This window comes from Chiloscyllium punctatum, chromosome 39 (assembly GCF_047496795.1).
Source record: "Chiloscyllium punctatum isolate Juve2018m chromosome 39, sChiPun1.3, whole genome shotgun sequence".
Classification (NCBI taxonomy): domain Eukaryota; kingdom Metazoa; phylum Chordata; class Chondrichthyes; order Orectolobiformes; family Hemiscylliidae; genus Chiloscyllium; species Chiloscyllium punctatum.
Window position 1 is genome coordinate 37,822,442 of NC_092777.1, and position 21,272 is coordinate 37,843,713.

Sequence of the window (21,272 nt, forward strand, 5' to 3'; positions counted from 1 at the left end):
GTGTGTTAAGTCTGTGAGGGGGTGCATGTGTGGGAGTGTGTGTCTATATAAGGGTGTGTGTGGGTGTCTGTGTGCACGTCTGTATGTACCTGTGTCCGTGAGTATGTGAGAGTGTGTGTGTGTAGGAATATCTGTGTGTGTGTGTAGTGCAATGGTGATCACCTGCAATGTGACATGAACCCAAGGTCCCGGTTGAGGCCCTCCATATGGGTACCGAACTTAGCTATCAGCCTCTGCTCGGCCACTTTCCTCTGCTGCCTGTCCCGAAGTCCACCTTGGAGGATGGTCACCCGAAGGTCCGAGGCTGAATGTCCTGGACCACTGAGGTGTTCCCTAACTGGGAGGGAACACTCTTGTCTGTTGATTGTTGTGCGGTGCCCGTTCATCCATTGTCGTAGCCTTTGCTCGGTTTTCCCAATGTAGCATGCCTCCGGGCATCCTTCCTGCAATGTGTAAGATAGACAACGTTGGCTGAGTCACATGAGTACCTGCCATGTACAAGGTGGGAGGTGTTCCCATGCATAATAGTGGTAAATAAATGCAAAAGTAAAGCCTATGGTCCGTTTTTTCAGGTTTCACTCCATTATTTGACTTGTTCAGTATTAACATCAATTGGGATCATTACACAGAGCTTCTCAGGAATTCTAGGCAAAAGTGAGGCCTGCAGATGCTGGAAATCCCCCGAGTCTAGGTTAGAGTGGTGCTGGAAAAGAACAGCCGGTCAGGCAGCATCTGAGGAGCAGGAAAATCGATGTGACGTTTTGGGCAAAAGCCTGTCCTGATGAAGGGCTTTTGCCTAAACATCACGTCGATTCTCAGGAATTTTTCAGAGCTTTGACAGCTTGGAGACTGGTATTAACACTGCTATTATGGATAGTTTGATTGCCTTTTCTCTGCTTGAACATACTTCTGCCTCACCACCACCAGCTTATAAAGTGCAAATCTGCAAATATTTTCACAATTATTTCCCAGTTGGCTTGTCATAATTTAGCCAAAATGCTGTTTGCAATTAATTATTCAAAATTACTTTCTGACCTTTATCTTTAAAAGTCAGATCTACACAGAACTGCAAACTGAAACTCTAAACTAATATTTCTTCCACATTCGATACCAATATGTTATGAACCTTCATCACAATCCTTCTGTTTTGACTCAATTTGAGATATTTTACAGGTTTAAAGGAAAAGAAAATAAACAAATAATCATGGATTTTTGCTCTTTTATGTATGAATCTGTTCATTTGTTAAGAATAGCAAGCACTTAAAAATCCTCTGTTCAATACATAGTGCTCTTTAAATATTTCTCCACTCTATGCAGTTTGTGTTTGTTGCCCCATTACATCTATTCTCCAAGAAAAAAAAAGCATTATTTAATAAATATTGTTTAAATTATAAGTTTATTTCAATGTATTGCCATTTCTATTCATAATCCATTGGGTGGAAAGATGCAGTCCATATTTTGTAAATTACTGCTATAGCTGTTCTATTACTTTTACAAAGACATGCAACTTTTTTTAAGCATACACAGCAAAGGTGAAAGGAAAATGCGATGAAAACAATGGAGACTATGGGACCAAGACAATCAGGAAACAGTGTAGTATGATGCAAACATATGATAAATGCATTAGATGAATTATAAGTAGCGATAGCACAGGCAAAGATGAACACACAATTGGTAATCATGACAAATAAAAAGTGAAAATCTCAACTCATGCATCACATTGTCTTATTCCATGAACCTAACCCACTGATCAATCTCCAGGGCACAACCAGCCTCCATAGCAGTATACATGATCTATATGGACTTCAGTAAGGTGTTCGACAAGGTTCCTCAGGGGAGACTGGTAAACAAGGCTAGATCACATGGAATACAGTGAGAACTAGCCATTTGGATACAGAACTGGCTCAAAGGTAGAAGACAGAGGATGGTGGTGGAGAGTTGCTTTTCAGACTGGAGACCTGTAACCAATGGTGTGCCATAGGATCGGTGCTGGTTTCACTGCTTTTCGTCATTTACATAAATGATTTGGATGTGAACATAGGAGGTATAGTTAGTAAGTTTGCAGGTGACATCAAAATTGGAGGTGTAGTGGACAGCAAAGGAGGTTACCTCAGATTACAACGGGATCTTGATCAGACAGGCCAATAGGCTGAGGAGTGGCAGATGGAGCTTAATTTAGATAAATGCAAGGTGCTGCACTTTGGTAAAGCAAATCAGAGCAGGACTTATACACTTAATAAGTGTAAGTAAAGACCTTAGTAAGATCCTGAGGAGTGTTGCTGAACAAAGAGACCTTGGAGAGCAGGTTCATCATTCCTTGAAAGTAGAGTCACAAGTAGATAGGGTAGTGAAGAAGACGTTTGGTATGCCTTCCTTCATTGATCAGAGTATTAAGTATAAGCTGTACAGGACACTGGTTAGGCTGCTTTTAGAATATTGCATGCAATTCCAGTCTCTTTCCTATCAAAAGGATGTTGTGAAACCTGAAAGGGTTCAGAAAAGATTTACAAGGATGTTGGCAGATTTGGAGGATTTGAGCTATAGGGAAGAGGTTGAACAGGCTGGGGCTGTTTTCCCTGGAGTGTTGGAGGCTGAGGGGTGACCGTACAGAAGTTTATAAAGTCATGAGGTGTATGGATAGGATAAATAGACAAGGTCTTTTCCCAGCGATGGGGGAGTCTAGACCTAGAGGGCATAGGTTAGGGTGAGAGAGGAAAGATATAAAAGAGACCTAAGGGGCAATGTTTTCACACAGAGGATGGTGAGGTATGGAATGAGTTGCCAGAGGAAGTGGTGGAGGCTGGTACAAATACAGCATTTAAAAGGTATCTGGATGGACATATGAATAGAAAGGGTTTAAAGGAATATGGGCCAATTGCTGGCAAATGGGACTAGATTACATTAGGATATCTGGTCAGCATGGATGAGTTGGACTGAAGGGTCTGTTTCCATGTAATACATCTCTATGACACTGTCATTCTATGGCTATGCATGAGTTAACACACTTTCTGGCAGAAGCTTTTCTTTCGATGGAAACAAAGCAGAGAAAACTGTGTCAATCTCCAGAGTTATAGATTTTTAGTCACTGGAGGGGAAAAAAGAAGCCTTTCAGGTAGTTTACAGCTTATTTGTGAACAATGTTTTTCTCAGTGTTCCTCTTGTAGGCTCAGAAAAGAATCAAGTAAGATGCTTAATTCTTTTCCTTGAAGGAACCAGACTAGAAGTACAATAATTATTTTTTAAAAAGATTCAAAACAATGAAAATAAATGGAGAACCTTACAGAGAAAAACAGGAAGCATGACTAAATTGCTCAAAAATATTTCATCCTGTATGGTATTCTCATTCACCGAGCCACTGTGCTGCCCATATGTTTTAAATATTGTTATTGTACCAGCCTCCACCACTTCCTCTGGCAGCTCATTCCATACCCTCTGCATGAAAAAGCTGGCCCTTTGATACCTTTTAAAAGATGTGCAGGTCAGGTGAATAGGCCATGCTAAGTTGCCCATAATGTTAGTACATTAATCAGGGGTAAATGCAGAGAAAGAAGTCTGGGGGGGGTTACTCTTCAAAGGGTCAGTGTGGACTTGTTGTGCCACACTGTCGGGAATCTTAAAAATATATATATTTGGATGGGTATGTGAGTTAGAAGAGTTTAAAGGAAGATGGGCCAAAAGCTGACAAATGGGACTAGATTTGTCTAGGAAATCTGGTTGGCATAGACAAGTTGGACTGAAGGATCTGTTTCCGTGCTGTACATCTCTTTGACTCTATGTATGGCTGGAGGGAATCTTGCAGGTGGTGGTGTTACCAGGTATCTGCTTGTCCTTCGAGGCAACCATAAGACCAGGCATTTGGACCCTTGAGCCAACTCCATCATTCAGTAGGGTCATGACTGATTTGACATTCAACATATCCATTTTTCCTGCCTTTTCTCTGTAACCTTGTATCTCCGACTGATTAAGAATTTATCTCAGCCTTACGTATACACAAAGACTCTGCCCCACAGCCCTATGTGGCAAGAAGTTGCAATGACTCACAATCTTCTAAGAGAAGAATTTCCTCCTCAACTCAGTCTTAAATTGGTGAGACTATGCCCCCTGGTCTAGATTCTCCCATGAGGGGAAACATTCTCTCAGCATTTACCTTGTCAAGCCTCTTAATAATCCAACATGTTTCACTTAGACCACATCTCATTCTTCTCAACTCCAGTGACTAAATTAGAGTGGCGCTGGAAAAGCACTGAGGAGCAGGAAAATCATTGTTTTAGGCAAGAGCCCTTCATCAGGAATGAGGCAGGGAGCCTCCGGGGTGGAGAGATAAATGGGAGGGGGGGCAGGGCTGGGGAGAAGGTAGCCAAGAGTACAATAGGTGGATGGAGGTGGGGATGAAGGTGATAGATCAGAGAGGAGGGTGGAGCGGATAGGTGGGAAGGAAGATAGGCAGGTAGGACAGGTCATGAGGATGGTGCGGAGCTGGAAGGTTGGGACTGGGATAAGGTGGGGGGAGGGGAAATGAGGAAACTGGTGAAGTCCACATTGATGTCCTGGGGTTGAAGTCTTCCAAGGCAGGACACTCCAGTGAGTTGAGTCCCAACCTATTTAGCCTTTGCTCATAAGGCAATCCCTCGATACCATCCTAGTGAAACCTCTCTGAACAGCTTCCAATGAAATGATATCTTTCCTGAAATAAGAGGACCAAAACTGCTCATAGTATTCTAGATGTAGTCTCATCAGCACCTTGTAAAGTTACAGTAATACTTCCTATTTCAATCCCTTGAAACGAGGGCTGACATTCCATTAGCCTTGCTGATTATCTGCTGCACCTGTGTGCTAGCTTTCTGTGTTTCATGTACAAGTACTCCAAAGGGTTTCAGCTTTCTGTAGTTTTTTCTCTATTTAAATAATTCTCTGTTCTTTTGGTTCTCCCTTCCAACATTAACAACTTCACATTTTCTAACATTATAAACCATTTGCTAACTTTTTGTCCACTTACATAACTGACCAATATCTCTGTTTCTATCCCTCTCATATCATGCCTTTCCACCTATGCAAATGTATTATATGCAATTTGGGCTACAGAATATCCACATCCTTCTTCCCAGTCATTAACATATATTTTGTAAACAGCACTGATCGCCATGAAACATATGCCAATATACTACCTCCAACACCATGGGCTCTTATTGGATGACTTTTCCTTTTGAGAGATACCTTGTTGAACACTTCCAGAAGTCCAAATACAACACAAGTGGTCTTAGGTTTGTAAGGTGCTCTCTAAAGCCCCTTGGTGAATTCCTGCAGTGCATCTTGTAGATGGTACACACTGCTTTTTCTGAGCATCTGTGGTGAAGGAAGTCAATGTTTGCAGATGTGATACCAATCAAGCAGTCTGCTTTGTTCTGGATGGTGTTGTTGGAGTTGCACTCATCTAGGCAAGTGGGGAGCAGTCTATCACACTCCTGACTTGTTTATTGTAGATGTGGAAAGACTTTGGGGAGGTAGGAAGTAAGTTACTCATTGTAAGATTCCTATCCTCTAATTATGCTTTTGTAGCCATTGTATTTATGTGATGAATCCAGTTCAGTTTCTTGTTAGTGGTCACCCTCCCCAGGATGTTGATAGTGGGACATTCAGTGTTGATAATGCCATTTCTAAATGTCCTGCTACTTTCTTGGTAATGGATTCTAGTATGTTCCAAATGAGAGATGTCATTCCAACTGTTAATATGGTTAGTTAATATGAGTGTAATAATTGCAACATATAATATCACTATGCAAGCACAAACAGCTGGATTTCCCAACGATGTTCCGCATGTATGAAACCAGATGCATAACATTGTTTAGAAGTAAATAGAGCAGAGAAACCTAGTACTGTATCCTCAGAATCAAAAATATCTCTGGTATGTCATTCACTGTCTCCCATGCCACCCTGTTTCCTAGTATGCAACTGGTAATGATAATTAAGAAGTAATGCTCGGAACTTCAGCAATTTGTCCAGATTGTTGCTTTTGCAACTTCATGAAGAGGAAAGTGGGAAAAAGAGAAGGTGCCAAGGAGAATATGGTGGTCATTGAAATTATGGAAAAGAAATTAATATCTCCAAACTGCCTTTCAACCAGCAGCTCATTTAGAGCTAAAGAAACATTTTGAGGACTACATTTTCTTTCCTCTCTACTCCATGGTCCACCAGCCGAAGGTGCTGCATTGTGTGTCCACTGCAATCACTGCAGAAGGGAGATAACACTAGCAGCCCACACTGCAATGAGATTAAAAGGAGAATGAGTTGGAGCCATTGGCCAGATTGAACTGATGGAAACATGTCCCATACTGACCTACACTTGGCAGAAATTTGAAAGATTGAGTGAACAAATATTTCCTTCAGCTAAATATTAAGAAGCCCAAAGTAATTAAGTTTGCCCCTCTTCCATAGATCTGTTCTGTCACCATTAATTCCATCCCCTTCCTTACTAGATTTTTGAGACTGAATTAAACAGTTCACAATCTCGTAGTCACATGGGATCTTGATCAGATCACTGCACCATCATCAATATCTCCTACTTCCACTTTCAACATTTCTTGACTTACTCCCTGCCTCAACTTATCTTTGATACATCTGAACTTAATTATTCCAATGCTGTCCTTCTCAAACTTCCACCCTCTATCATTTTAACTCATCTAAAACTCCAATGACCATGACCTGTCTTTTGCACAGTCCTGTTCACCCATCAACACTGTTCTCAATAATTTACATTGGCTCCCAATTAAGCAACACCTCAATTTTATAAGTTTTTTGCTATACTAAAGTCACCTATAATTCTGCCCCTGTGTTATCTCCTCCAGTCCACAATCCTCTGAACTCTTCCAAATCTGGCTTTTCGAATATAATCAGTTCTAAATACATGACCAAGCGGGGTTGCTCCTTTAGCTGCTGGGTTTGGATGCTCTAGACTTCTCCAAACAACTCCATCTCTCTTTCCTCCTTTAAAGCATTATTTAAAAGCTTGACTAAATTTTTGATTGTCTGTGTTAACACATTTCTCTATGAAGTTCCTTGAGATGTGTTGGTACATTGAAAGCTAACTGCGCTGACCTTGACTGGATGAAATATGATCAATCATAGCTTTCAAGTCTTACCTACAATGCATGTTTAAAACTGTGTCTCTCCTGGTCTTGGTAGCTTCCTGCTTGACCATTGTCATATCAGCGATTGATTCCTAATTATCTTTATCTTTACCTTTGCTTTTATTCTCTAGCTCTTCATTGGATTGGGGTTCCCATATGAAGGACCTGCCCCTCTGGAAGCCATTGCTAATGGATGTATTTTCCTGCAACCCCGATTCAACCCACCTCACAACTCAAAAAACAATGAGTTCTTCAGAGGGAAACCCACATCAAGAGAGGCAAGTAATGGCATTATCCATGGACAAAACATATACATTATCATAGAAAGGGAGAGAAGGAACTCAGGATGGAACTAAAGAAAATCAGGCTCCATTTAAAAAAGGTGTAGTCCACAAGTTATAACAACTCCATAGAATATGTGGCACCATAGGTCTTATGATAAAATTTCTGAGGAACTATGCATATTGACAAAAACACAAATTACATCCTTGAACTGCTGCAAGAAGTTATGCTCATCTCCTCATACTGTTCTGTCAATGACCACAAAGTGTTCATTATCACAACATCTATGGCAGAGGATCATTCGTGGTGGTGACAGAGCATCAATGAACCAGGCAGAAGTAAATAAATGCATTCATTAGGTCGTTGTTACTTTTCAAGGAGAGCAGACTCTCATCACATGTTATTACAGTAAGGTAACCACAAAACAAAACCGTATCATTTTCTACTTTCTAGCTTCTCCAATACCTAGTCTTATGATCTTTGCTGATGTTGCTACTGGATGAACCTGATCCCAAATTGAAACATGGCTTGATAGATCATATTTTTGTTTTTTGGTTGAAACAAGCTGGTCTTTTACTGAAACACATAGTGATGCAAACCTGGTTTTAACAGTAAAATAGAAGTTTATTACAAACAAGAAATAAATCTAAATAAAATGAACCAAATTATTTGCATATAATGTAAACGTAAAAAATTCAAAACATGTGATAAAATATAATCCCACTAATCCCCAAAATGTTCCTTTATAGTACTTATGCCAAAGAGAATTTCCGTCTCTTTCACAGTTACAGGGTTTAATTTAACTGTGACTTCAATTCCCCATTCTTGGGAATCTGATAGCTTCTTTCATACCACTGAGCTCAGATATTCTCAGCTTCAAATAGCCCCTTCAAGGTTTTAACCAAACACTTCTGGCCTGGAATCTCTAAACTAAATTTCTTACTCAGAGGTAACCTCTTCTGTAATAGTTATAAACTACCTCAAATTGTTTGGAATGACTGTTTTATACATTCATCTTCAGCCAAGACTCCTACAAATGACCAAATTGAAAGGTTTTTTTTTTCAAGCTGTGGATGGTTTCCCTAAGCCCAAAGAAAAATTCCAGAATCTTTTGTCTGAAAGTCTAATGATTTAAGTTTTCCATTTGTAACTCTCCCAATATAAACAAAACCCCATTACTTCTAGCAAGTTGCTCTCGAATACTGTGTTTCAAAATAAATCACCATGACTACAAAAATACTAAATTAATCATTAACCATTTTAAATGCACAGAAAATCTATATGCCACTATCTGAAAATTCAAAATCCAAATTAGATTACATTATATAAAAAGAACAAAGAGTACAAAGAGAACAAAGGAAATTTACACTCCAGGAACAGGCCCTTCGGTCCTCCAAGCCGGAGCCAATCCAAATGTACTGTCTAAACTTGTCGGTCAATTCCTTAGCATCTGTATCCCTCTGCTCCCTACCTACTCATGCATTTGTCCAGACACATCCTAAGTGAATCTACCGTGCCTGCCTCTACCACTTGAGCTGGCAACACATTCCAAATGCCCATCACCCTCTATGTGAAGTACATATCGCGTGTATCCTCCTTAAACTTTCCACCTCTCACTTTGAAATCCTGACCTCTTGTTATTGAATCCTTCACCCTGGGAATAAGCTTGTGTCTATTCACCCTGTCTATACCCTTCATGATTTTGTAAACCTCAATCAGCTTCCCCCTCAATCTCCTTTTTTTCTAATGAAAATAAACATAACCTAGTCAACCTTTCGTCATAGCTAGCACCTTCCATACCAGGCAACATCCTCGTAAACCATCTCTGCACTGTCTCCAAAGCGTCCACATCTTATTGGTAATGTGGCGACCAGAACTGTACACAGTATTCTAAATGCAGCCTAACCAATGTCTTGTACAATTTTAACATGACTTGCCAGTTCAATACCCCATCCAATGAAGGCAAGCATACTATATGCCTTCTTGACCACTCTATCCACTTGTGCAGCAACCTTCAGGGTACATCATACAGTATATCATACTGTATTATATATAAATTATCCATCCTACATAACAGTAAGATACAATCAATGACATTCCTACTGAATTGAGAATAAACTACAGATCAACCACTTGGCTTCAATTCTACTTATGTTTATATTGTATATGATAACAATCAATGTTCTTTATATTAATGCCTGTAATGCAGGAAGTTGTCATCATGTGTTCATCTTTCATTATTTTACCCTTTTGATTCTTTTAATGAAAAGACTCAAATCAACAGATGATTTATGCATAATAAAGCCTATCCCTGCTCTTAGAATGACCCAAACAGTGACAGCAACAGAGAAGCACTACAATGAGGCACATGCTTCTACTGGAAAGATTATATAGAAAACTCAGGATGTTAAAGCAAGTTTTTGCTGCCTGCCCAGGTTCAGAGGGGTATAGTTATGCATCCCAGATTAGGTGATAAGAATAGTTATAGTTCCATATACTTTTCACAAGTTAATGTTCCAGGAGGAGTGTACTTTGATGTGTCTGACAGGAAGGTCCTTGCTCGGTAGCTGGAACTATACAGAAAAGATTATTATTTTGACCAGTAATCAGAGGAGTTATCAGTGACAATTACAAGGAATCATCATTACTCATCTCTGAAGTCTTCGCCTCAGTGTAACGCAATCCACTTTAAACATTACAGTCTGACATCCTTCTACTCCATTTGTAAACAAACATTCACTCCAACAAACTAACTAGCCCTCCTACAACTTGACAGCACATCTGCCTGGACATGACTGTGACATGAATTAGCATGAAATAAATGCATACTTTCTTATTTAACTAACATTTTGAATATTCACAAGTTACTTAAGTGCAAATGAATACTAAATATGCCATCACTCTATTCATTTCATATGTTGTGCTTCCCTGGGTTCTGAAACACATGTCTTCACATCATCTATTCTATGTGCCCATTTTGGGTCAGCATTGCAGGAGATGGTTGGTTCTTCAAACTGTCCAAAAGGTTCATGGAACTCAGAAGACCCTTCTCATACGTTCACTTGCTCTGAAACTGTTTATTGTTGCTTCTCACTTCCATTGGCATGAGGTTTGGTGTTTTCTGCTATCCTAGAACATAAAAATATCATGCAACTATGGTATTTGGATGGCTTTTTGCTAATCATCCATTTCACTATCAGCATCTTCTTTCTGCATTGGGAGGACAGGAATGAAAGCTAACAGATAAGTTTCCAAGTTAGGATTGCCTGCCCTTTGGGTATAAGGCTCATTCAAGACAGTGTGAAACTATAACTGATTTTAGCTTCCATTGACAGGATGTAAAATAGGAACCTGAACAAGCCTTTTTCAGCCACATGCATTAGTTAATCAGTGGGGCTTAATGATTGGTAAGTATTATTTGGAACTGTGAATGAATGAATTCTCTATTCTTCTCTGACTTTATGCCATGGATATTTACACTGTAATACAGTCCCAGAAATATGATAGAAAAACAAAATATATGTAAGTATGCAGTGAAGTTACGGAATGGAATGAGACAGCAATAGATTCTCCTTTCCTTACTTACTGAAGTGTGCGGACTGGCTGTTAATTTTAAAGAGCACAGATGAATTTTCAGTTGCTTCAATTCCATTTGTACATTGCTTTTATACCATGTGAATGGGTAGATTCAGGAAACTGCAAATAAATTTCTTTACAAATTAGTTTTAAAACAGCTTCACTCAGTCCAAAAAATGTTAGTCCCCATGTTATTGCTTTAATTTGAAATTAGACTAAAACAATCATCAATGTTAAGTGTTACCAGAACACTTGTTACCTCAAAGCGGGTCTCTTCTTGTCTAAAGTTTGCTTCACTGTGGCTCACTTTACTACTCCTGGTTTTGAAATTATGATCCTCATTCATTTTAGAAATAGGTATGCATGCTGTGCAAATCACAGTTTCAATGTCAAACCTATTTTCTAATGCTTGGCTGTAAATCCTAATTAATGTTGGTAATGCTGATTGCTTTAACATCTTCTACCTTCAGTTTGAAAATAGCTTTAGTTAAGCAGGATGAAAAATATGGATAATCTGTATTTATGGTCTTCTTATAATCAATTTTTTTTATATAGATCCATTAATGGTAGAATATTTGGCTTATCACACATGCATTAGTTATGTGCACAAGGTTTCAATGATTGATGGGAAATTCTACTGTCAGTTAGCTCAGTCATTTAGTTTTGATTGCACCACAAAGTGCTCTGATATCAGTACATGCAGCCAGCAGCTGCAGGGAACAGATTTGTGTTTATGGAATGCATTACTTTGTAGTAATCTCAAAAGCATCTTTGTGTATTAACCAGGTTGCTGTTTCATTGAAACTCACAATCAGAGGCCTACAGATTTTCCTGGCTTTCTTTCAAAATAATTAAAGTTAACTTGTAGTTATGGCAATTTACCAACTATGCGAGATCAAATTGGTCTTGAGCAGGCAGGCAAATCGGGCAATCAAGAAGTGCCAACCAATTTTAAACCCTGCAAAAGCAAATTGGCTGCTAAATTGATCTTTATTGTGTGAATGGCAGTGGAGAGAATTGATGGTGGACGTAGACTGCATAATGCCTGAAAGGGCTGGTTGCTATTGTACAATTTTCTTTGTGTCCTACTTTCCTTGCTGTTGTGTCTTTCCTCTCACATCAAATTATCTTTGCTTCTCCAATTATTCTTCTAATTCATTCACAATCTGTTTCCCTCTCAGTTGTTGCTCGCTGTTTACCTTCCTCCTCAAATGAGCCACTCAGTGGCATGCACTGCAGCAAAACAGCTACTGACTTTCGGTGGTCATTGAGTGCACTCCCTACATGCTCTACAATAAGTTTCATGGGTATCTTCTCTGGGTTGGTTTGGGAGAAAAATAATCCCCCTATCAGTAAATAATGTGAAAAGGCGTACACAAATAGAAGCACAGCCTCCTCAATGCAATAGCAAATTGTCACTGTTGTTTAATACTGCATTTATTACTTCAAAAACGATATTGTGGTTGAAATCCAACATGTTAATTGCTTTGATGCAATGGAAAGATGTGAGACAATAATTGAGAGGACATGGCAAAGCAGATTCTGTCAGTTTAATGAACCCGAGTCATAAGATTTACAGAAATGAAGCTGCAATATTCCTGATGCTTTATTTTACCATGCAGTATCATATCAGATTTTATGCATGATAGTGTATTTTGGTGGCAATACAATTAATAAGATGCACACATTATGTATGATATAGTGACACCTTTGTCACATACAATAAGTTGTTTCATTTCTTATTTTGAGAAATTACGTAGCCCTGTCTGGAGCATTCGCTCTGTGTCAATGTACAGCTTATAATATTAGGCAACATTATTCCTCTGTTATCAGTTGGCTTATAATGGAAACAGTCTGCACGCAGAGTTGCAGCTGTTAATGTCTCACCAACCTGAAATAAGGAAGCTCCAATATTGTTAGATAGTATATCAGGAACCTATACCACAGGCAGCATCTGACTACAAGGAAAACTCTCTGAATAAACCTTGTTCAATATCAGGTCCAGAAATTCTATAAGCTAAAATGTAAGAAACCTTTGTGTACTATTACATTAAACATACAATGCAAATATGATGCATTGTTAATAAAAAGAGATTTTTAACAAGCAATTTGCTTTGACACTGGTGAACATAACCAAGGCAAGTGATTTTGTAATACCTCAAAAATTTCAACACATACTGCATGCAGTCTGCTTCCCCTAAGCAGAGGTGCTGTGATTCTGCATAAAGAAGCCCAGAGGCAGTGAAAATGCTAATTGCTGAGAGAATCAGAACAATTGCAGTATCTATGGTTTTGATTTCAGTTGTGTGGCTAGCAATAGATCTTGTACTATTGCAGAAGCAAACATAGCAAATGTGGTACCAAACACAAAACAAAACATTAAATTGTGTCAGGAAATTGGAAACACTGGTAAATGATTACGTAAATTGTAATTTGCATAATTCTAATGCACCAATGTATCATCCCTTTCATACTTGCTTGGGGGCACTATATTGTATGACAACAGATGTAAAGGCAAACACTATGTTCATCCCATGCTAATTTCATGTCACTTTTGCATCTATGTTGCAAGGCATAAAACCAACGCCAACTGGACCTATTCAATTCTCATCAGAGACAAGGCTCCTTTTTTAACTCCGAAGAAGGGTCACTTGATCTCAAACATTAACTCTGCTGCCTCACTCCACAGATCCTACCAGACCTACCTAGTTTCTCCAGCAATTTCTGTGTTTGTTTCTTTTTAGATTTTGGTAAAAAAAAACATTTTTCTTTTCAAACCTTTATGGAGTCTTAGTTAAAATAGGCTGCAGAGACATAACTTGGATTCACATCGCTCCCATCCATATCGCTCCTGTCCCAATACACACAGTCCCCTTCCATGTTACCTCATGTCTAGAATTGCATAATGATTCTTTGCTGAGAGTCCAGACATCCATTAAAACATACAAACAGCTGATCCCCAGGAATAACATTGCTTTGTTGCCAGCTTCAGCTCTCTGAGTTAGTCTACAAATTTCACTATGCTTATGATGTTCACAAGATAAAGAGGTTGGAAATGCTTGAAATTTCTGATATTGAGATTTTAAGGGGTATGGATAATTGACACTTTTAATGAGCTGCACTGAAAGCATTTTTTATGAATACATGACTTTTAAAGTTTTTTTAATATATCCTATTATCGTTAAGTTTTATACAGATTATATAGTGGCTAAAAGAGCATGTGTCATAGATTGACATGGATGTGCCATGGGTAGAGGGATAGAGGGGCATGAGATGTCATTGAAGGCACATTGTACCATAGGATGAGGGTGCAGAGGCATAGCTTGGCATGGGATCATTTTTAAGAGCATTCCAACTTATCTTACAAAAGATTCCTTCATCCAGACTATAGTTCATGACATTTCAGAGGGCTCATGAACCACAAGTACTTTAAAATCTGGCCTGACTCTATACAGGTTGAGAAGCATGAGGACATGCCTATCTCTACAAAGCTTTGGCGACATTGGACATTTAGAGTGCAGGCTCGTGAACGAAATGAGGTCACACCTTAAAGGCACTAATTAAAAATCAAAACTTCTGGCAATGAGGTGGGAGATTTTGAAATTGGATCCCACTGTCATATTCATTCTTTCACCAAGTCTCCCAGACTCCATGAAAATTGAAAAGTGATTTTTGAGAATTAAAATAAAAAATATTGCATTGGTAGAAATTAGACCACATTCTACCCAGATAATAGATGTAAATTAGGCAAAATGAGGTCCAGTTTAAGCAACGAATGCACCCAAGGATGCTTATAAGGTGCATTTTAATGTAGCTAAGGGTTGGCATGATATAAATTTGGGTTTGACCTTTTTCCAAACTGTATTTATGTAACTGAAGGACCTATTTTAAGCCATCCTACAGAAATTTGTTAGAGCAGGAATTGGGTTTATCCTTCTCTGAATTCTTAAGCTGCCACTGCAGTTTACGAGCAACAACAACTTATATTAAGAGAAAGAAGCTAATAAAAAGCATTTTTTTGAAAAAAAGTTCAAGACTATTTGTGTGAAAACAAGAGGTGCAGGATGGTTCTCTAAATCCACTGTCTTCACAATCACCAACTACATTGCTACTGTTGTCTCCCAACTCATTCTGGAAATACTTTTGACCAATGGAGAAATTTGCAGAACATTTAAAAGTGTTACGCAGAAGAGATGTATGTGGATGCAGGACCGGTGTTGATAGCTCACATAAATAATATAAACTAGAGCCAGGAATCCACATCAAGGACATCTCAAGTCTCCTGTTTGAGGTAAATGCTGCACGCACCCTATTACCAGCCCAAACCCAATTTAAAACATACTATGCTAACTATGATTCATATTTAACTAGATTAGATTAGATTACTTACAGTGTGGAAACAGGCCCTTCGGCCCAACAAGTCCACACCGCCCCGCCGAAGCGTACCCCACCCATACCCCTACATCTACCCCTTACCTAACACTACGGGCAATTTAGCATGGCCAATTCACCTGACCTGCACATCTTTGGACTGTGGGAGGAAACCGGAGCACCCGGAGGAAACCCACGCAGACACGGGGAGAACGTGCAAACTCCACACAGTCAGTCGCCTGAGGCGGGAATTGAACCTGGATCTCCGGCGCTGTGAGGCAGCAGTGCTAACCACTGTGCCACCGTGCCGCCCTACTAATAGCACAGCAAAGTAAAAGGGAGGGCTATTTTCCTGCTGTTCCACCCTGTGTTTTTTTTCTTACTCTGTGTGTCAGATAACTCCGGTGTTAGTAAGGCAGAAAACATTGTCCTATATTCCCTGAGAAGGGAGTGATGCCCTTATTTAAAATGTCACAGTCAGATGGTGATGGTTCTCCTCTTAGCAAATTCCTTAAATATCAAAGCTTTATAAACACATAAGAAATAGGAGTAGGTGTAGGAAATTGGCTCAAAACTAATTTGGTTTTACTTAGTGTGGAAACAGGCCCTTCGGCCCAACAAGCCCACACCGACCCTCCGAAGAACAACCCACCATACACCTAACACTATGGGCAATTTAGCATGGCCAATTCATCTAACCTGCACATTTTTGGACTGTGGGAGGAAACCAGAGCACCTGGAGGAAACCCACGCAGACACAAGGAGAATGTGCAAATTCCACACAGACAGTTGTCTGAGGCTGGGAATTGAACCTGAGTCTCTGGCACTGTGAGGCAGCAGTGCTAACCACTGTGCCACCATGCCACCCATTTATTCTTTCATGAGATCAGTGGCAAGACTAATATCTATTGCTCATCTCTAAATCCCACTGAATTGAATAGCTTGCTTGGCTATTTCAGCAGTCAGTTAAGAGTTATTGTGGATCTGGAGTTACATGCAGGTAAGGTCAGCAGCTTTCCTCTGTAACAAGATGGGATTTTGCAATAGTTTCATGATCTTCATTACTGCTGATTACCTTTCAATTACAGATTTGATTAATTGAACTTAAAGCTTACAGCTGCTTTGGTGGCAATTGAACCTATGTCCCCAGAGCATTACTTTGTGCCTGTGAACTATTATTCCAATGACACTTCCACTACAGCACCAACTTTCCATCACAGCCTTCATTTTCCTCCCATAACCCTTAACACTGTGCAGAACAAAAGTCTGGCATTCTCAGCTTTGATTGTATTTAATTACTTAAGCTTTCGATGCTTTCTGCTGAAGAGAATTCCAAAGATTATCGTATTTCTGAAAGAAGAAATTCCTCTTAAACTCCATTTTAAATGGGGCCCTCTTTATTTTAAAAATGTGACAACGTGGCTCACAAGGGAAAATATTCTTTCACCATCCTTCCTGTTATATCTTGCTGTACGTTTCACTAAGATCACCTCTCATTATGTGATCACACATAGAATCATATTTGCTCATGCAAGTTCTCTGGTTCCATGGAGGACGTTTTCAACACAAATGTGGGTAACACGAACATAAACGCCTGTAAGGTCATACCATTAGCCTCTAATGCTCTAGGGAAAATAGCCTCAGCTTATTCAGCCTCTCCCTATAGCTCAACCCTCCAAACATGGCAACATGCTTTTCTGAACCCTTTTGGGTTTCACAACATCCTTCCCCAACAGGGAGATTAGAATTGAATGCAGTATTCCAAAAGTGGCCTAACCAATGCCGAGTAGAGCTGCAACATGATCTCCCAAGTCCTATAACTCAATGTTCTGACCAATAAAGTCAAGTACACCAACACCTTCTTTACTATCCTGTCTATCTGTGACTCTACTTGCAAGGAACTATGAACCTGCGCTCTAATGTCTCTTTGTTCAGCCACACTCCCCAGGACCTTACTATTAAGTGTTTACGTCCTTCCCTGATTTGCCTTTCCAAAATGCAGCACCTCACATTCATCTAAATTATTCATTTTTGACTTTTTAAGACCATGAGATCATAAGACATAGGAACAAGTCAACTATACAGCCCATTGAGTCTGCTCTGCCATTCAATGAGATTATGGCTAATCTGATAATCCCCAATTCCACTTTCCTGCCTTTGCCCCACAACTTTTGATTCCCTCCCTGGATAGCAATCTGTCTATCTCAGTCTTGAATATGCTTAATGACCCAATCTCAACTGCCCTCTGTGGTAAAGAATTCCATAGATTCTCTAGCCTCTAAGCGAAGGAGGTCTTCCTTATCTCTGTCTTAAATTTGCGATCCTATTTGTGAGATTATGCCACTGGTCCTAGACTCTCCCACAAACGGAAATAGCCTTTCTTCATCTATCCTGTCTAATGCCCTAAGAATCTTGTATGTTTCAATTAGGTCAATTCTCATTCTTCTAAATTCCAATGAGTACAGGCATAATCTGCTCAATCTCTCCTCTTAAGACAGCCCCTCCATAGCTGGTGTTGGCCAAGTGAACCTTCTCTGAAGAGTCTCCATGCCGGTATATCTTTCCTTAGATAATGCCAAAAACTCTTCACAGTTTTCCAACTATACTAGTGCTTTGTACAGTTTTAGAAAAATCCTCCTACTTTTATATCTATTCACTTTGAAATAACAGCCAACATTTCATTTGCCTTCCTTATCACCCATTGAACTTTGATGCTAGCTTTGAGTGATTCACAAATGAGAACTCCTTCTGTTCCGTAGCTTTCTGCATTCTTTCTTCACTTAAATAAAATTTAGCTCCTCTATTTTTCCTGCCAAAATGCATAATCTTATATTTTCCAACATTATATTCCATCTTCCAAGATTTTGCCTATTCGCTTAATCTATCTACATCTCGCTCTGTCGAATCTTTGTGTTATCCTCATCCGTTGCCTTCCCACATAGTTTTGTGTACTTGGCTACAGTACATTCACTTTTCTCATCCAACTCGTGAATATATATTGGCATTAACTGTGGCCCCAGCACTGATCCCTGTGGCACTCCGCTAGTTACAGCTTCCTGAAAATGTCCTCTTAGCCCAACTCTGTCTTTTATGAGTTTCCATTTATTATCCATGCTAATATACCACCACCAATATCATGAGCTCTTAAGTAGTCTAATGTGTGGTGCCTCTTCGAACATCTTCTGAAAATCCGAGTATATTATATCTACACTCCCCCTTGTTACCTCCTTAAAGAATTGTAGTTCATTCTACTATATTCTAAATCTAATTTTCCCTTCATGAAGCCATGCTGATTCTATTTGATTACACTGTAGATTTCTAAATGCTGTGTTATTAAATCCTTTCTATTAGACTCTAACATTTTATTAATAACAGATACTAAGCAAACTGTCCTCAGATTACCTGATTTTTGTCACCTTCACTTCCTAAATAAAGTTGTACAACTGATGTTCTCCATGTAAATTTGAACATTTGAGAAGTGCTTATTCTGTATCTTGCACAGCATTGACATTGAGTACAACATTATACAAATCTTGTTGAGGCGAACCTGACACTTCAGGGATTGAATTCGATGCCTGACAGTGAAGATAAAGGGCAGACTGTATTCAGAACACTGAAAACCTATTCAGTCCTTATATCAGCAATAACCAAACTGGACTAGGGTATGTGTTCAACACTCTTCAATGTATTAAAGAGGCTCACGGGCACATTCTGCCCAAATGCATTTGAATAAATAACATACAAACAATCAGATCCCTAATATTATGCCCTGACTGAATGTATGAAATTATCAATCAAAACATAGTGTGCCTGGAAATAATGGCCCAAAACTTGTTGTGGCAGGCAAATAAACACCACCACTGTTGATTAGACTAGCTCGTCCCATTTAACATTGAAGTGGTTTTGCTCTACAAATTGAATGTTAAAAAGTACCCATAGTCCATTCAGACCCAGGTATCAAGATATTGGTATCTGTGTATCTCCTTAACCAAACAGATTGAACAATTCTGAAATTAATAGCGCAATTATTGAAAGAAGTGCAATTTAATGTAGATAAATTCAATGTCAAGTTAAAGACAAAACGAGAGACAAAGACAAGGAAAGGAAGATTTAATTAAATAGAAGTAAACGTTTGTCATTTTACTTTTTAAAATCTCCATCAACAATTAAAATTTGAAGGATGAGACTCCATAGTGGTAATGGTTAATTTTCAGTGCCTGCAAAGTTGACTAGAAATCTAGGAACATGGGACTTAGGAGTAGGAGTAGGCCATTCAGCCCCTTAGGCCTGCTCTACAATTGAATAAGGTCATGACTGATTGCTTTGTGGTGTCAACTGAATACTTCTGTCTGTCAACCATTACTCTTGACCCCCTTGTCTATCAAAAATCTATCTAACGCTATCTGTCATAATTTATTTATCAGCAGTTCTGGTCACCACAGAAGGAGATATGCAAGATGGGTTATTTTACACAAAGGGTCGTTGATGCCTGAAATACATTGCCGGGGAGATGGTAGAAGCAGATACAATAACAATGTTTGAGAGGCATTTAGACAGACACATGAACATGGGGAAATAGAAGGATACAGACTATGTACAGGCAGATGGGATTAGTTTAGAATGGCATCATGGTTGGCACAGACATGGTGGGCTGAAGGGCCAGTTCCTCTGCTGTACTGTTCTGTGTTCGTGTTGACCCAACCACCATTACATTCTGTGGAAGTGAATTCCACAACTAAGATTTGTCAAAGAGAAAAATATTCTCTCCTTATTGAAAGTGAGACTCCTTATTCTTGAACATTGTCCCTGATTCAGTTCTCCTCTACAACAGAAAACATCCTCTCAATGTCCACCCTGTCAAGTCCCCTCAGATTTTATATATGGTTACCTCACATACTTCTAAATTCCAATGGGTATTGGTCCAATTGTTCAATCTTTCTTCAGAAGACAACCCCTTCATCTCCAGGAATGAGTCAAGGGAAACTACTGTGAATTGCTTCTAACTCAATTATAACTTTTCTCAATTAAGAACACATAATGTCTAAGTTTGGCAAACAATAACGATGATGTCCATCTACCAATCTTTTTTTTGCATTAAACTTGTCTATAATTCGTTTTCAAGGGTTGGTTAGCTGTGTAGTCTCAATTGGGAGAAAATGAGCACTGCAGATGCTGGAGATCAGAGTCGAAGATTGTGGTGCTGGAAAAGCACAGCCAGTCAGCCAGCATCCAAGGAGCAGGAGAATCAACGTTTCGCACATAAGCTCTTCATCAGGAATGAGAGGGTGGCTGATTAATGGGAGGGGAGGAAAGATAGCTGAGAATGTGATAGGTAGATGAAGTTGGGGGTGAAGGTGATGAGTCAGAGAGGAGGGTGGTGTAGATGGGTGGGAAGGAAGATGGACAGGTAGGACAGATCAAGAGGGTGGTGCCAAGTTGGAAGGTTGGATCTGGGATAAGATGGGGGAGGGGAAATGAGGAAACTGGTGAAATCCACATTGATCCCATGTGGTTGGAGGGACACAAGGTGGAAGATGAAGCATTCTTTCTCAAGGCGTCAGGTGGTAAAGGTTTGGTGGTGGAAGAGGCCCAGGACCTGCATGTCCTTGGCGGAGTGGGAGGGGAAATTAAAGTGTTCGGCCACAGGGTGGTGGGGTTGTTTTATGCGTGTATCCCAGAGATGTTCTCTGATGCATTCTGCAAGTAGGCCATAACGTACAGGAGACCAAATCAGGAGCAACGGATACAGTAGATGGCATGTATGGAAATGCACCTATTCACTCCACCCTCCTCCCTGACCTATCACCTTCACTCCCAACTTCATTGGCTTATCACATTCTCACTACCTTCCCCCCATCCCTACCACCCTCCCATTTATCCCTCAACCCCTTTGGGCCACCCCTCATTTCTGGTAAAGAG

The 21,272-nt window shown here is 39.6% G+C and overlaps 1 protein-coding gene across 3 annotated transcripts in view; it reads left to right on the top strand.

Moving 5' to 3' along the window:
* Positions 1 to 21,272, top strand: part of LOC140463959 (alpha-1,6-mannosylglycoprotein 6-beta-N-acetylglucosaminyltransferase B-like) — an 864,396-nt gene that overhangs the window by 816,016 nt on the left and 27,108 nt on the right. For all 3 annotated transcript variants that reach the window (XM_072558468.1, XM_072558467.1, XM_072558466.1), the window contains one exon: positions 7,256 to 7,402. In XM_072558468.1, coding sequence (XP_072414569.1) covers positions 7,256 to 7,402 — 147 coding nt within the window. The remainder of the gene's footprint in view (positions 1 to 7,255; positions 7,403 to 21,272) is intronic.